Source organism: Oncorhynchus gorbuscha, linkage group LG14 (assembly GCF_021184085.1).
Source record: "Oncorhynchus gorbuscha isolate QuinsamMale2020 ecotype Even-year linkage group LG14, OgorEven_v1.0, whole genome shotgun sequence".
Classification (NCBI taxonomy): Eukaryota; Metazoa; Chordata; class Actinopteri; order Salmoniformes; family Salmonidae; genus Oncorhynchus; species Oncorhynchus gorbuscha.
Window position 1 is genome coordinate 41,628,156 of NC_060186.1, and position 16,977 is coordinate 41,645,132.

Sequence of the window (16,977 nt, forward strand, 5' to 3'; positions counted from 1 at the left end):
AAGTCTACATCGGTCCACTAATACTAGTAAAGGCCCAGTGCACTACGTTTGTGATATTTATTTTTTCTTAAACGATATATATATTTTCCCCCGATTTTTCAGGGGGTGCAGCACCCTCAACACCCCTAGTTCCTGCAGCTATCTCTGTGCGGATGTTGTCCATTGTTTGATTTGTCCTGAATTTTAAGTTCTGAAGGATCACACATGCCACCCACCCCTCAATTTTATCAATGGACATATTGGCAGTGTATCAGGCCTTTATAACCATACGTATACCACTTAAAGTTAACCAAATAATTCATAGGCTATAGCCTATACTAGATTTGTAATTGAAGTCTTCGCCTACACCTAATAGTTTCTGCAAGAGAAGGAGGAATATGGGGCTGGTCATGTGAACACGAACTCAATGTAGGCGTACATACGTTTCTAAAATGAATAAGGAAACTTCTATTTACTCAAAGGTTAATGAATACAATCTTTAGGTTATTATTTGGCGATATGTTTAACGAATGAATGGACCATTTTTGTAAATTCAGCAATGAATTATGTTCAACAAACAATTGTAATCTATCAATTTAAAATAAACCCCCCAATTCCCAATCTCATAATGATTAGGGCTATTTTACCACATGTAGCCCGCTGAATCGAGCTCACAAAGGTAGGAAAAATAAAGTAATATAGTCCTATAAAAGAAGCAGAATAACAGATTTAATATTTACTGCACCAGATGTTTGTTTGCGTAAATATGATTTTTTCAGTCTTTATATTTCCAATGTAGTGCATTTATCTGCTGTTAATCAAATATGACATTTTATAAATGGTTGATTTGGCTATTAAAATTTGCATTGAGGAGTTGAAAACAAGGTTGACCATTGCAAAGTGGACTGCCTACTGCCATTCACACGACTCTCTACCGAAGTTGTAAAATGTTTTTGCAAGATAATGGGTATGTGACCTAGTCCATCCTTTTATAAAAGAGTGTTATTGTGAGGACACAACTGACCACTGGGACCGTATAATCGGTTCCGAGTCCATTTCCCTCGCTGCACTCCCTCCCCTGGATCCCTACTGAAATTAGCAGCAAGAAAGCATGTCATTGACAAAGTCACGTGTCTAGAGGCACAGCCAGCAAGCGAGCGGATGAGAAAAGGTACGAGCGAGTGCAAGCGCTCGAAGTGGATTAAGTGTGGAAGGGATTGAAGGAGAGACATGACAAAATATCAAGAGGGAAAGCACGCACTACCATGCGAGCTAAATTTGCGACCGCTGGAATAGAGGATGTCGGATTAATGGTGATTTATAACCCGTTTTCGCAGAGGAAGCTTTTCGATTGGGACTTTGGAAGAGAGGGTCCGCGGGGAAACATGGCCGAAGGTTATTCTGCAATTATTTTCTTTTTTTTTTGCATTTACATTTTATTCTGATGGTATTGAGGGGATCTGCGAGGGACTATTGTTATATATCCTATATGTTATGTACCGCCCACGATTATTGCCATGTGAAAATATGCCTTGGGATCTTGTTGGAGCAGTTTGTCAACGGTAAAGAGCGTAATTCTGCCCAACTGGGGCTTGCGTGGGGAACCATGTGTGTAGCCTACACCTGCCCTTTGAGTTTCATACAATGCTGGTTAAACGTGGTAGATGCACGCAAATATGCTCCAGAATAAAAAAAAACAGTGAGCATGCATTTGCAAAGGCAAAACGATCAATTGCAAATCGCTGACCGTTGTGTAATTAGAAACCCCACAAGTAGCCTATTTTACACCACTTTGCGTTTATGTTCGAAACATTCTACCATGCCGCCAGTTCCCGCTTAGGTGATCTCGAAAAGTGTTTTGCGGGGAGAATTGGAGCAAAGACGAACCTCACACAACGTCCAGTGATGGGGTCTTTTCAACAAACTGGGCTCCATAACATTTGTTTATAGGATACTACTCGGCCTACTATACGCGCGCACGACTATAAGGAAAATAGCCTACCTGGGCACCTTCTACACCTGTTTATCAATACATACTGTATTTAGCTAACTACTTTCATTTGACTTTTAGGAGGGGCGGTTAAAGGTGGCGCAGAATACACCGCCAAATCGGCGGAGCAGGAAGAGCGGATTCTGCCCCAGCCTCTGTCGGGAGCAGGCCACTGCAAGTGGTTCAATGTTCGAATGGGGTTCGGATTTATATCAATGACCAGCAGCGAGGGGAGCCCCCTAGACCTCCCTCTGGACGTATTTGTCCACCAAGTAAGTTCCCCCGAACGAGAAAAGTCTTCCACGTTGATGTTGTGCTGCTGTGAGCTTGGGTTGTGGGCATTGGGCATCTACCTCGTTGGCGCAATCCTCCACCCGATAGACTACGTTATAGCCTACTCCACCTTGTTAATGATAAGTAATGTTTCAATAGGCTAGGTCAAGCAGCACAGGTCTATCCTTTCTAAAAGGGTAATTACTGGATTTTAATTCTACAAAATCGGTTTATTAGCCTGTGTCCATGCGTGGCAATAACATCACGTGTTAATGCGAAATAGTGACACATTCTTAGGCCAGTGTTGGTTGCAACATTTGTATCACTTAATGATTGTGATACTGTAACAGTTTACGTGTGTTACTTTGAATCATCATGACGTTTCCCTAGCATGTGTATATATATATATATATATATGGCACACAAAACATGCTGTGGGTTTCCTTAAAGTGACACGTTCCCTCGTTCACTTCCCCTTGAACTTCGTGGAGGGAGAACACCAGTTGTATGACAGTTTGTAGTTTTTCTATTGCCTCATGGACAGGGAGATTATGCTTGATGGCCCACCATGTCGGAAAACGTGCTCAAATACTTTGAGTAAGTAGCCTACAAAAAAATATACATCAATCGAAAGAAACATCCCACTCAGTCTAGAAACACTGTGTTTGTTTTTGTTGACACTAAGTGCTAAACGCTGTCATTTGAGTACTCGTACAATTGCTTCGTCGAAAGTTATAGCATGGATAGTTTGGGTGTGTAGATTTTCATTCGAGTTCATATTCTAATAACCCATCCATATTTTCAGCTGATTCTGTTGCCGTTAAATAGCAATTTTTTTACGGTCCAATAAAGTCGCTTTTAAAGACTCAAGAGGAGAAACGAGAAGGGAGTAGTCATTTTCACCATCTTATTTTCCCACACGGTTTGGCGGTGGAGGTGCTTTTATTGTGGTCTCACGGGAAGTTATTTTATTGAACTGGGAGAGAACATTCTGGTTCAAAGATGTAAGCGCCTAGCACGGCCCCAACCGAAGTCTTGAAAACATCTGTCAAACACGAGTGAGTAACAAGAGAGTTTACAATGATGAATTGCGCAGCTTTAAACTGCTATGCTGCAGCTGTAGCTGCTACCATTGAGGTCTCGTGGTGAATTTGGGCGAACATGTTTCCTTGTTGCTGTGGTGTTGGCTACTCCCATCATCACTAACTTTTTCATGTGGCAGCACTATATGCTCTGAAAAAGGAACTCCCAAGTCTTAAGATGTATTTGCATGCTGGCTAAGTTCTTGGTTCATTGATCAGTTATTTATATTGTCTCCCTAATAATATTCAAATGATTAGAGCGCCATGCTGGCATATAGTATTTTATTTTCACTGTTCATGCAGTGTACTATATTTTCATTTGCAGAGGAAATCCAAATGAGCAGAATAGGTTGAGAATTCGAATCAATCATAGCCATTAGTGGATATGTCAGATGTACCTACTTTAGCCTTGCAAGCTTCCTCCCTGCCAAAGATGGAGAGAGAGAGAGAGAGAGAGAGAGAGAGAGAGAGAGAGAGAGAGAGAGCTGCTGAAGTCAAATAAACATTGTCTGGCGTGCAGTTTCTTAGCCTGAGCACAGGAATAAATAGAACACTATTGGGCTATTAATAGGCCTATGCATTATAGGCTCTTGTATCTCTATGGTACAGATTTAGATGTAGACATTTCTTAAACATTTTCATGATCAAAATGTAGAGGAATACACACATTCACAAGATAATAATAATGATTGTTATGATGTTGATAAACCCCTACAGAATTCTATTGAGCCATTTCTTATAAACGTTCATGATTTTAGAAGAACTGGCTACTTATAGCCATACCAATCGTTATGTTTATAAGGGTGTTGCATCCTGCAGAATTCTGTTGTCTTTTGTTGGAAATGTGCGCGATCTCAAAGTAATAGCAATCATTATGATGCTGATACTGAGAATAATAATACATACTTTTCTTAGAAATGTGTATGAATTTCAATTGAGAGGAATTCACACATTCATAAGATATAATTCTGTGGAGTCTTATAAACGTTCACGATCCAATTTTAGAAGAATACACGTGCTCATTCATAATGTTGGAATTACTACTGTAATACTGTTGTTAATGATGACCGTGTAGTCTTTGAAATGTAAATCATCAACTACCAATGAAATTGCCAATTCTGTAGTGATGTGCATTTTCCCTTTCAAGATGATTCAACACAAATATAGATCCATGGGCTCTGATACTATTCACAAGAACGATCCGGTTTAGTTTGAAATGATTAGGTTCGATGCGATACTATTCGACGCCCTAACATTTGTTGCATAAACACATACATTTTCCATTCGAAATTCATATCTGCGGATGATGGAGCTCATGAGCTGGGCCTCTCTGAGCTGGGCCTCTCTGAGCTGGGCCTCTCTGAGCTGGGCCTTTCTGAGCTGGGCCTCTCTGAGCTGGGCCTCTCTGAGCTGGGCCGGTCTGAGATGACTTCTGTCTGTGTGTACGTGTGTGTGTAAATTCTGTGTATGTACAACGTTGGCACCAGAGCTGAGCCATAAGAGAGGCATCTCCCACTATCAGATTAGGGGGTGCAATGTAGCCTGTTTTTTGTCTCCCCATTTTGGTTCTGAAATAACCATCACCCACAAATGAACTTGTCATTTTTGCAGATTAAGTGTTTGACTAGTCAACATATCAATGTTTATATTTGACACATGTAGCTATGACATAGCCAATGAATATATAGCACAACTTTGGATTTCACCCACATCTCAAAATCAAATGGTTTTGACCATTTGGAAATGTTTCCGTAGAGATCTTCTTTACTCCTCTTGCTTCGGCCATGCAGTGCACCTCACAAAAGGGATTGCTCATCATGAAATGATCAACTTTACCCTGTATACCTAAAAATGACCATATACACGGAATTGTTTAAATCAAAACTACCAAAACTGTTGGTGATGGTGAACCTGAACAATCAAAGTCAAATATATAATACCTGTTTAGCAGGTATAGTCAGATAAATTGGCTCTCCAGTAGCTTACTTTTTATTCCAGTAAAACACAATGTACATCATAGGTTATCACTCAACGAATAAAGCACAATTTCATGGAAGCCATTCATGCAAGTTGAAGGTGCCTCGCTGATGTGCAAGATCCAGAACAGGCCCCCTACCTCACTGTGGTCAGTGCACAAAACAACTATATTATTGGAAAGTTTATTGATGGGACAATTTTTCGTTTGAATGCATAACAACCTATCTAGAGTTTAGAATGTAACCTTGTGGTAGGGTTGATTGGGGGGCCATGTATGCTTGTTTTTCAGTTGCAGACATGCCTGATCAGTTATATGACGTAGCCTCAAAGGTTGGAGAGCTGACACACACACACACACACACACACACACACACACACACACACACACACACACACACACACACACACACACACACACACACACACACACACACACACACACACACACACACACACACACACACACACACACACACACACACACACACACACACACACACACACACACACACACACACACACACATTTACTTTCCTGTTATGGGGTATTTCTGTTGCTTGCTGCTTGGGAAGATTGTACCATTTGTAAATATTATCTCCAAAGATAAAGACACATTTTGTCCCATGGAAAAAAATATAATTTGAGTGCAAGATTCAGATTGGGCTCCAGTTTGTGACAATGTGTGATAATTTTCTATGCATGCAGGAATTATTGAGATAATGAGAGGGGGAGGGGGGAGGGGAGAAGAAAGAGAGAAAATAAATGTGGTAGAGACTAAAGGGGGAGGTTAGGAAATAAGAGAGACAACAGGGAAAGAGAGAATGGTGGAAGAGAGGGGATTGGGAGGACAGGAGTAAGAAAGGTAGTTAGAGGGAGAGAAAGAAGAGGTTATGCAGAAGAGGGAAAGAGGAGGGATTTGAGAAGCAAATGAGGGAGGGGGCAATGTGAAGGACGGTGGGAAAGGGGTGGGGAAAAATAACAGGAGAGTGGTAGGAAATTAATTTGTGATGGGGAAGTAGATTAGAAGAGGGAGGAAGAGGGAGAGAGAGATAGAGAGGAGGTAGAGAATAAGAAAGAGGTAAAGAGAGTGGGGGAGAGAGAATAGAGGAGAGCGAGAAAGAGGAAGAGAGAAGGATATAAAGAGGTAGAAAAGGAAGGAAAGCGAGAGGAGCTATAGAGAGGTACAGAAGGGAAAGGAGAGAGAGGAACAAAAGAGAGTAGGTAGAAAATAATGAGAGATAAAGAGCTCGAGATAAGGAAAGATACAGAGGGAGAGAGAGGTATAGAGAGGTACAGAAGGGAAAGGAGAGAGAGGAACAAAAGAGAGTAGGTAGAAAATAATGAGAGATAAAGAGCTCGAGATAAGGAAAGATACAGAGGGAGAGAGAGGTATAGAGAAAGAGGGAGGTAAGAGAAGAAAAAAGAGGGAGAGGTATAACGAAGGAGACCGAGGATGTAGAGGGACAGCGAAAGAAAGAAATAATGAGCTAGTCCCATCTTGACCCCAGAGAAATCTTCCCGGGGGGGCCAAACATCAGTGGGGTTCCCGTCCAATCACTTCCAGTGTGTGTGTGTGTGTGTGTGCGGGCTTCTCTATATGACCACTACTACTACCCTTTGCCAGCGTTGCACCCGCACTATGATACATTTTTATTCAGTTTGTTTGTTTATTTCACCAGTGATGATCTATGATGAATTACATGAATGCATTTCCTCTTTTGGAGATGAAATGTAAGACTCTTCTGTCTTTGTGTGTTGCTTGAGCACCTCATATTTTCACGCTTGGATGTTTAGCTGACACATCAATCAACCCATTGCTATTTACCTACAAGTCTCTTTTGGTGTGTGTGTGTGTGTGTTTGCACAAGTGCATGTATTTTTCAGTTGCTTTGTTCTGTTCTTGCCAGCAGGTCCACTCCTTAATAATAAATATCTGAACACTTGGAGATTTTGGTTTTGTCTGTATGCATGCATGTGTGTGTTGTGTGTTAAAGTGGGCCCCTAGTGAGATTTTCTTTGTACATTTTATTTTTATTTAACCTTTATTTAACTAGGCAAGTCAGTTAAGAACAAAGTCTTATTTACAATGACAGCCTACTTTAAAACCCCCCCAAGCCAGACCCTCCCCTAACCCGGACGATGCTGGGCCAATTGTGCGCTGCCCTATGGGACTCCCGATCGAGGCCGGTTGTGATACGGCCCGCGTACGAACCCAGGTCTGTTCTGATGCCTCACAGGCCAGATATTGATCTCAATGGCGATGCAGTGCCTTAGACCGCTGCGCCACTCAAGAGGCCATTGAGAGGAACCTCTGGCCTGTGTCTCCATTTGGCATGCAAGCCCTACCCCTCCCCAGTCCCTGCCACAGACCCACCTCCCCCTCTTTACTTCAATGCTTAAAAACCGCAGAAGAAGAAAGTGGAGCGGTCATGTGACTTCCCGTCCATATATGGGGAATGTGATTGGTCATTTGAAAGGTAGATTGTGTGAATTCAAGTAGAAGTGGTGCTAGAGATGTTTCTTTCTATTGACATGACAAACAGACATGTAGAATAGACCTATTCCACTTTTGGTGGGTGATCTGTTTTTTTGGTATTGTCTAGAACAACAAAGGGTTTGGTTTTGGCATTGCTTCTGAAGAAGCTTGGTGGATTTGAATGCGTTTTTTAATGTAACTGTTTTGTGTGTTTCTGTGAAGTTGTATGAAGTTAAGTGTTTTATTTCAGGGAAAACATTTTTGTTTTACTTGTTCAGTTTGTTTGCTTCTAGATAAGGTCAGTTTTATTTCAGCCTTTATTTAGAGAGTTTGAAAGACCCTTTGTTCTCGATGACCTAAGACCCTTGATCAAAAACTCTTGGTTGATTTGTACGAAGTTGCATTTCCCTCAATGTTGAAGTTATTCTAGTTTTTTTTTACTGTTGGTTGTTTTTGTTGATACATTTTTTAATGGAAGGAGTGGCACAACAAACTGTTAGTTACCTTAGTTGGCAAATATCAACACAGTAGCCTGTGGATCTAGTTTGTGAAAATGTTCCATGTTTTTAATGCCTGTCGTTTGTTTACAGGATAACATTATGATATAAGTTATTGGTAGCATGTATTTGAAATGAGTTTTGATCCTATATTTACTTGTTGTTGAACCTGAGTACGAAATGCTGTTTTAATGCAACCAAATTAGCATTTAGCTAACATGTCACCTAGCATTCACCTAGCATTTAGCTAGTATTTAGCTAGTATTTAGCTAGTATTTAGCTAGTGATTTAGCTAGCATTTACCTATTATTTAGCTGGTATTTACCTAGTGATTTGGCTTGTATTTACCTAGCATTTAGCTAGTATTTATGGTTATGATCTTAACTCATCTGGAGGAAATAAGGCAGACTAGTTTATTTTTGTAGAAACAGGAAAAATATGGAAACAAATGACAAGATAATTAATGGTTAATATAAAACATAATCCAAAACTTGTATAATTTTGTGTAGAAAGAGCAAACCAGTAAATGTTCAATAGTTGGTCTGAAACTTCATTTGATAATAGGCAACCTGTTTCTAAAACCTCATTTTGATGTTAAGGAAGTAAACCATTTTAGTGTGCCCCCCCCCCCCCGGCAAAATGAGTTTGACACCCCCGATCAAAAGTCTGTTTATGAATCCAGCAGTAGGTTTAATTCAGGTTACTTCCAAGATTAATTGTGAACGTCGTTCATTTTAGTTTATATACCGATGGGATTGAGCTTTGTTTTAAGAAGACAGTGTAGTCAATTAAACAAAATATTGTCTTGATTTAAAGGAGAGCTACATGTACCATGTTAGTAATACTTTTATATTTTTTGAGGAATACGGTTTAGAAATATCTGAACTGCAGTTTGTATATGTACACAAGGTAGCCAGGCCGGTGAATAGTTATGGAAGAGCAATCTTTTAGTGGCAAACAATGTATAAAACCACATTTAATTTGTGTAATTTTATTCCTTTACTATTACAGATATATATTTAGCTTGACAATTAGCATGATTCTGAATTGAAATGCCACTTGTATTAAATTTGATTTGTAGACGCGTTTAGATCAGGGTCATGTTCATTAGGCACCACATCGAAGAAAACTGAAACATGGAACAACTACCTGGACTTGTCCAATAAGAAACACAAATTGAAATGTTCTATTGCAAAACATTTTCTGTTGCATGCTATAATGCACATAACCTAGCAGTAGGCTTCATCACTCTCCTGTTTGATTTGGTTTGAAGTGAGAAACTTTAGCTTTACAGTTTTTGAACAGTGGGCGATTTAAATGACAATTGAAAGACAAAAATAAATGCAACTCTATTTTCAATGTTGACCTGTGCTTTTTGCCGTTATTTTAAGTCTCCCATTTTCAATGAAGTGAATTCTGATTTTCACCCCACTTCTACTACTATTGTATTCTTTCTCCCCAGCCACCTAACCTAGGTTAATTTCCTCCCTTTCTGATAAACCTTTAGCAGAATGATCTAGTGCTCACCAACCCCCTCTGATCAAACACAGGGCTGTTGTTGGTTTGGGCAGAGGGGAAACGGGAACACTCTTTATTGTTTGATGGGGGGGTTGGGTAGAGGTCAGGGGTTAGGGGCTGTAATGAAAACGTGCGGAGGAGGGCGAGGGGTGTCAGTGCGGTGAGCTTTTGGCTTTGTTGGTGGTTCGCTCTGGTGTTTTCTTCCCCCTCTTCTTCTTTGGTTTATATGCATCCTGTTGGGTCATATCCATCTGTGACGATCGGGGCCAGCTTTGTCCACTTAGCATTTCCTGTGTGTAAAAAGCTACTTAATATCGTCATCCATTCCCTTCTGCTCCTAGCCCTCCTCCACCACCCCTACACACACACACACTCACACACACACACACTGCTTCCACTATGCAGCTCCGCTCCGACCAGTAGCTCCATCCAACGATGAACACTCACACAGCCATGCGTCACCATGGTGAGACAAGAGGAGCAGGAGGTCTCATATCCTCTTCTCTCACTCTCCTCTCGTTCCACTTCCTGGATCGATTACTGTGACTGGTGATGACAATGGTTTGGAGGATGATGAAGAGGAAAGGTTATTTCGATCCAGGCTGCTGGGTTCATTGATTGCTGTCTCCATCTCAGTTTACACACACACACACACACACACACACACACACACACACACACACACACACACACACACACACACACACACACACACACACACACACACACACACACACACACACACACACACACACACACACACACACACACACACACACACACACACACACACAAACGTTCTGAACGTAGGCTTATAAGCATAATAAGCACAAACATCTACAAATAATCAGGATTTGGTCTGAGTGTGTTTATCAGTGTGTGTATGATCCGTTGCTGAGTGATGTTTTCGTTCATCTATTTTTCCATCATTCTTTTACCAGGTACGTTGGAAGAGAACACAATCTCTTTTACAGAAATTTGGGGAGAAAGTTAGTGGAGGGAAGAAGAGGATGATTTTATTTGAATGTGGACCTGGGTATATTACATGGGTTGTTCTCAGGACAGACAGGCGGAGTGTGGGGGATTGGTTGGCTGGTGTGCTCTCTGCCTGCCTGTCAGTGGGTCCTCTCTCTGTGGGGGGAGGGGGTTTCTGCCCCTGACCCAGGGATTTCTGGAGCTGACCTGTGGGGCTCCTAATCAAATAGGGGTTTTGTTCCAGGTCGCTCCTCGTCCCTCCTGGGCCTGGCCTGATCAGGAGTTGCTCCTCCATTGGAGCTGAATAGAATGCGCTGGTGGAATTTCCATGGGCTCACACCCTCCCTGTCCCCCCCCACCCCCCACCCCCATCTCTCTCTTTATCTCCTCCCCTTCTCCCTCTTGTGCACACCCCACCCTGTTCCAGGCAACTCCTCCATTTTGTTCTCTCTCTCTCTCTCTCTCTCGCTCTCTCTTTCTTAATCACTCAACTATTACCGCCCCAACAGATCCACAGATGATGTAATCTCAATTGCATTCCACACTGCCACCTAAATGAGAGGTATATCGATGTGAGAATGCTGTTCATTGATTATAGCTCAGCATTCAACACCATAGTCTCCTCCAAGTTCTTCACCAATCTTGAGACCCTGGGACTAAACACCCCCCTCTGCAGCTGGATCCTGGACTTCTTGACGGGCCGACCCCAGGTCTTGAAGGTTGGCAACGTAACTTCCGCCATGCAGACCCTTAACAAGGGGTCCCCTCAGGGATGTGCTTAGTCCCCTCCTGTACTCCCTGATCACCAGCGATAATGAGACAGCCTATAGGGTGGCCAGTGACAACAACCTCTCCCTCACGCCCGCATCCACATCGACAGGGCTGTAGTAGAGCGGGTCAACAACTTCAACTTCGTCGATGTCCAAATCACTAAGGACTTAAAATTGTCTACCCACAACGCACACAGTTGTGAAGAAGGGGCGACCGCACCTCTTCCCCCTAAGAAGGTTGAAAAGATTTGTCATGGGCCATCAAATCCTCAAAAAGTTCTACAACTGCATCATTGAGAGCATCTTGACTAGCTGCATCACTGCTTGGTATGGCAACTGCACCGCCCTCACTCGTATGGAACTATAGAGGGTGGTGCGGACAGCCCAGTACATCACGCGGGCCGAGCTCCCTGCCATCCAGGACCTCTATATCAGGCGGTGTGAAATGACGGCCCAGAAAATTGTTAAAGACTCCAGCCACCCAAGCCATAGACTGTTCTCTCTGCTTCCGTACACTCACAGGACTCTACACACTCACTCACAGAAGCTCACACTACAACAAACACACACATATAATCAACATATAAGCTGCTGCTACTCTGTTTATCATGTATCTTGATGCCTAGTCCTATACACTCAGTATCTACCTCTACTACTCCAGTATCCCTGCACTGCTACTCTGTTTATCATGTATCTTGATGACTAGTCCTAAACACTCAGTATCTACCTCTACTACTCCAGTATCCCTGCACTGCTACTCTGTTTATCATGTATCTTGATGCCTAGTCCTAAACACTCAGTATCTACCTCTACCACTCCAGTATCCCTGCACTGCTACTCTGTTTATCATATATCTTGATGCCTAGTCCTATACACTCAGTGTCTACCTCTACTACTCCAGTATCCCTGCACTGCTACTCTGTTTATCATATATCTTGATGCCTAGTCCTATACACTCAGTGTCTACCTCTACTACTCCAGTATCCCTGCACTGCTACTCTGTTTATCATATATCTTGATGCCTAGTCCTATACACTCAGTGTCTACCTCTACTACTCCAGTATCCCTGCACTGCTACTCTGTTTATCATATATCTTGATGCCTAGTCCTATACACTCAGTGTCTACCTCTACTACTCCAGTATCCCTGCACTGCTACTCTGTTTATCATATATCTTGATGCCTAGTCCTATACACTCAGTGTCTACCTCTACTACTCCAGTATCCCTGCACTGCTACTCTGTTTATCATATATCTTGATGCCTAGTCCTATACACTCAGTATCTACCTCTACTACTCCAGTATCCCTGCACTGCTACTCTGTTTATCATATATCTTGATGCCTAGTCCTATACACTCAGTGTCTACCTCTACCACTCCAGTATCCCTGCACTTCTACTCTGTTTATCATATATCTTGATGCCTAGTCCTATACACTCAGTGTCTACCTCTACTACTCCAGTATCCCTGCACTGCTACTCTGTTTATCATATATCTTGATGCCTAGTCCTATACACTCAGTACCTACAGTTGAAGTTGGAAGTTTACATACACTTAGGTTGGAGTCATTAAAACTCATTTTTCAAACACTCCACAAATGTCTTGTTAACAAACTATAGTTTTGACAAGTCGGTTAGGACAACTACTTTTACAGACATTATTTCACTTATAATTCACTGTATTCCAGTGGGTCAGAAGTTTACATACACTAAGTTGACTATGCCTTTCAACAGCTTGGAAAATTCCATAAAATTATTGTCATGGCTTTAGAAGTTTCTGATAGGCTAATTGACATCATTTGAGTCAATTGGAGGTGTACCTGTGGATGTATTGCAAGGCCTACCTTCAAACTCTGTGCCTCTTTGCTTGACATCATGGGAAAATCTAAAGAAATCAGACAAGACCTCAGAAAAGAATTGTAGACCTCCACAAGTCTGGTTCATCCTTGGGAGCAATTTCCAAATGCCTGAAGGTACCACGTTCATCTGTACAAACAATCGCACACAAGTATAAACACCACGGAACCACACAGCAGCCCTACCACTCAGGAAGGTGACGCGTTCTGTCTCCTAGAGATGAATGTACTTTGGTGCGAAAAGTGCAAATCAATCCCAGAACAACAGCAAAGGACCCTGTGAAGATGCTGGAGGAAACAGGTACAAAAGTATCAATATCCACAGTAAAACGAGTCCTATATTGACATAACCTGAAAGGCCGCTCAGCAAGGAAGAAGTCACTGCTCCAAAACCACCCTAAAAAAGCAAGACTATGGTTTGCAACTGCAGATGGGGACAAAGATTGTACTTTTTGGAGAAATGTTCTCTGGTCTGATGAAACAAAATAGAACTGTTTGGCCATAATGACCATTGTTATGTTATGAGGAAAAAGAGGGAGGCTTGCAAGCCAAAGAACACCATCCCAACCGTGAAGCACCGGGGTGGCAGCATCATGTTGTGGGGTGCTTTTCTGCAGGAGGGACTGGTGCACTTCACAAAATAGATGGCTCATGAGGAAGGAGAATTATGTGGATATATTGAAGCAACATCTCAAGTCATCAGTCAGGAAGTTAAAGCTTGGTCGCAAATGGGTCTTCTAAATGGACAATGACCCCAAGCATACTTCCAAAGTTGTGGCAAAATGTCTTAAGGACAACAAAGTCAAGGTATTGGAGTGACCATCACAATGCCCTGAACTCAATCCTATAGAAAATTTGTGGGCAGAACTGAAAAAGCGTGTGCGAGCAAGGAGGCCTACAAACCTGACTCAGTTACACAAGCTCTGTCAGGAGGAATGGGCCAAAATTCAACTTATTGTGGGAAGCTTGTGGAAGGCTACCCAAAACGGTTGACTCAAGTTTAAAGACAATGCTACCAAATACTAATTGAGTGTATGTAAACTTCTGACCCAGTGGGAATGTGATGAAAGGAATAAAAGCTGAAATAAATCGTTCTCTCTACTATTATTCAAACATTTCACAGTCTTAAAATAAAGTGGTGATCCTAACTGACCTAAGACAGGGAATTTTTACTAGGATTAAATATCTGGAATTGTGGAAAACTGAGTTTAAATGTAGTTGGCTAAGGTGAGGGTAAACTTCCGACTTCAACTGTAGGTTGTTACGATGTGTGTTCTGTCCTGTATTTTATTTTTTAACCCAGCCCATGTCCCCGCAGGAGGCCTTTTGCCTTTTGGTAGGCCGTCATTGTAAATAAGAATTTGTTCTTAACTGACTTGCCTAGTTAAATAAAGGTAATAAAAAATTGTTGGGAAAGAGCTTGCAAGAAAGGCATTTATTTCCCTGTACATGACAATAAATGTTTAAACTCTCTGTTCTGTCCTCTCTCTCTCTCCTCTCTCTCTCTCTCTCTCTCTCTCTCTCTCTCTCTCTCCAACAGACAGACAGACTGTCTCTGTTCACTCCATCCTCCTCTCTTGCTCTCTCTATTCGCTCTCTCTCTCGCTCTCGCTCTCTCTCTCTCTCGCTCTCTCTCTCACTCTCTCTCTACTACTCTCTCTCTCTCTCGCTCTACTACTCTCTCTCTCTCTACTTCTCTCGCTCTCTCTCGCTCTCTCTCATTCAATTCAAAGGGCTTTATTGGCATGGGAAAGCCCTTTTGAATTGAATTTACAAAGCTGTTTGTGCTTCACTGGTTGCTCTTTTCTTGTGGCGACTGGTCACAAATCTTTCTGCTGTGATGGCACACTGGTGTTTCAACTAATAGATATAGGAGTTTATCAAAATTGGATTTGTCTTCAAGTTCTTTGTGGGTCTGGGTGATATGAGAGAAATATCTGTCTCTGATTGAAAATGCCCCGATCCACATCAACTGCAGTAGAGGGAGTCCCAAGTTTGAAGTTCCTAGGCATCCACATCACTGAGGACTTGTCATAGAGCAACAGCGTCACCGCTCTTGTCAAGAGGGCGCAATAGCGTCTCTAATTCCTAAGGCGGCTGAAGAAATTTGTCATGCCACCCTGGGTCCCCTCCAAATACTACCTCTACATCGAGATCATCCTGACCGGTTTCATCACGGCCAGGTACGGGAATCGCTCCGTCCACAACCGCAAGGCCCTCCTGCAGGTGGTGAAGACGGCACAGTACATCACTGGGATCATGCTCCCACCCATCCAGGTGATCTACTCAAAGCGGTGCCTGAGGAAGGCCACAGCATCATCAAGGACCCCACACACCCCAGCCACAAGCTGTCCACTCCCTTACTGTTGGGCTGACATTATCATATTTATTTAACTAGATAGGTCAGTTAAGAACAAATTCTTATATTCAATGACGACCTACACCGGCCAAACCGGGACAACGCTGGGCCAATTGTGCACCTCCCTATGGGACTTCCGATCCTGGCCAGTTGTGATACAGCCTGGATTCGAACCAGAGTGTCTGTAATGACGCCTCTAGCACTGAGATGCAGTGCCTTAGACCACTGTGCTTGAACTGGACTGACCACCTGCTCTGATTCTTCGCACCTTAGCACACATGCACTCACACACACATTCTCTGGTCTGATGAAACCAAGATTGAACTCTTTGGCCTGAATGCCAAGCGTCACATCTGGAGGAAACCTGGCATCATCCCTACGCTGAAGCATGGTGGTGGCAGGATCATGCTGTGGGGATGTTTTTCAGAGGCGGTTACTGGGAGACTAGTCAGGGTTGAGGGAAAGATGAACAGACCAAAGTACAGAGAGATCCTTGATGAAAACCTGCTCCAGAGTGCTCAGGACCTCAGACTGGGGTGAAGTTTTACCATCTCTGGAGAGACCTGGAAATAGCCGTGCAGCGACGCTCCCCATCCAACCAGACAGAGCTTGAGAGGATCTGCAGAGAAGAATGGGAGAAACTCCCCGAATACAGGTGTGCTAAGCTTATAGCATCATAACCAAGAACACTCGATGCTGTAATCGCTGCCAAAGGTGCTTCAACACAGTACTGAGTAAAGGGTCTGACTAATTAAGTCATGGTGATATTTCATTTTTTATTTATTTATACATTTGTATATTTTGTCATTATGGGGTATTGTGTGTAGATTGATGAGGGAAAAATATATTGAATCCATTTTAGAATAACATAACAAAATGTGGAAAAAGTCAAGGGGTCTGAATACTTCTCTGAATGAACTGCTTCACACATCACAACTGCTGCTACCAGACTCTTATTATACTACTAAATTTATACACTTGCGGTGGCCTCTCTCAGTAGGAAGGCTATGCTCACTGAGTCTGTACATAGTCAAACCTTTCCTTAATCTTGGGTCAGTCACAGTGGTCAGGTATTCTCTGTTTAGGGCCAAATAACATTCCAGTTTGTTCAGTTTTTTTTTTGGTTAATTCCTTTCAATGTGTCAAGTAATTCTCTTTTGGTTTTCTCATGATTTGGTTGGGTATAATTGTGTTCCTGTCCTGGGGCTCTGTTCACAAACAGAAACA

General features: G+C 42.4%; 1 protein-coding gene across 1 annotated transcript in view; it reads left to right on the top strand.

Moving 5' to 3' along the window:
- Nucleotides 1-1,170: 1,170 nt before the first annotated feature.
- LOC123995810 (protein lin-28 homolog A-like) overlaps nucleotides 1,171-16,977 on the top strand; it is a 65,104-nt gene continuing 49,297 nt past the window's right edge. Inside the window, exons 1-2 of the mRNA XM_046299491.1 lie at nucleotides 1,171-1,374; nucleotides 2,051-2,241. Coding sequence (XP_046155447.1) covers nucleotides 1,245-1,374; nucleotides 2,051-2,241 — 321 coding nt within the window. The 5' untranslated portion in view covers nucleotides 1,171-1,244. The remainder of the gene's footprint in view (nucleotides 1,375-2,050; nucleotides 2,242-16,977) is intronic.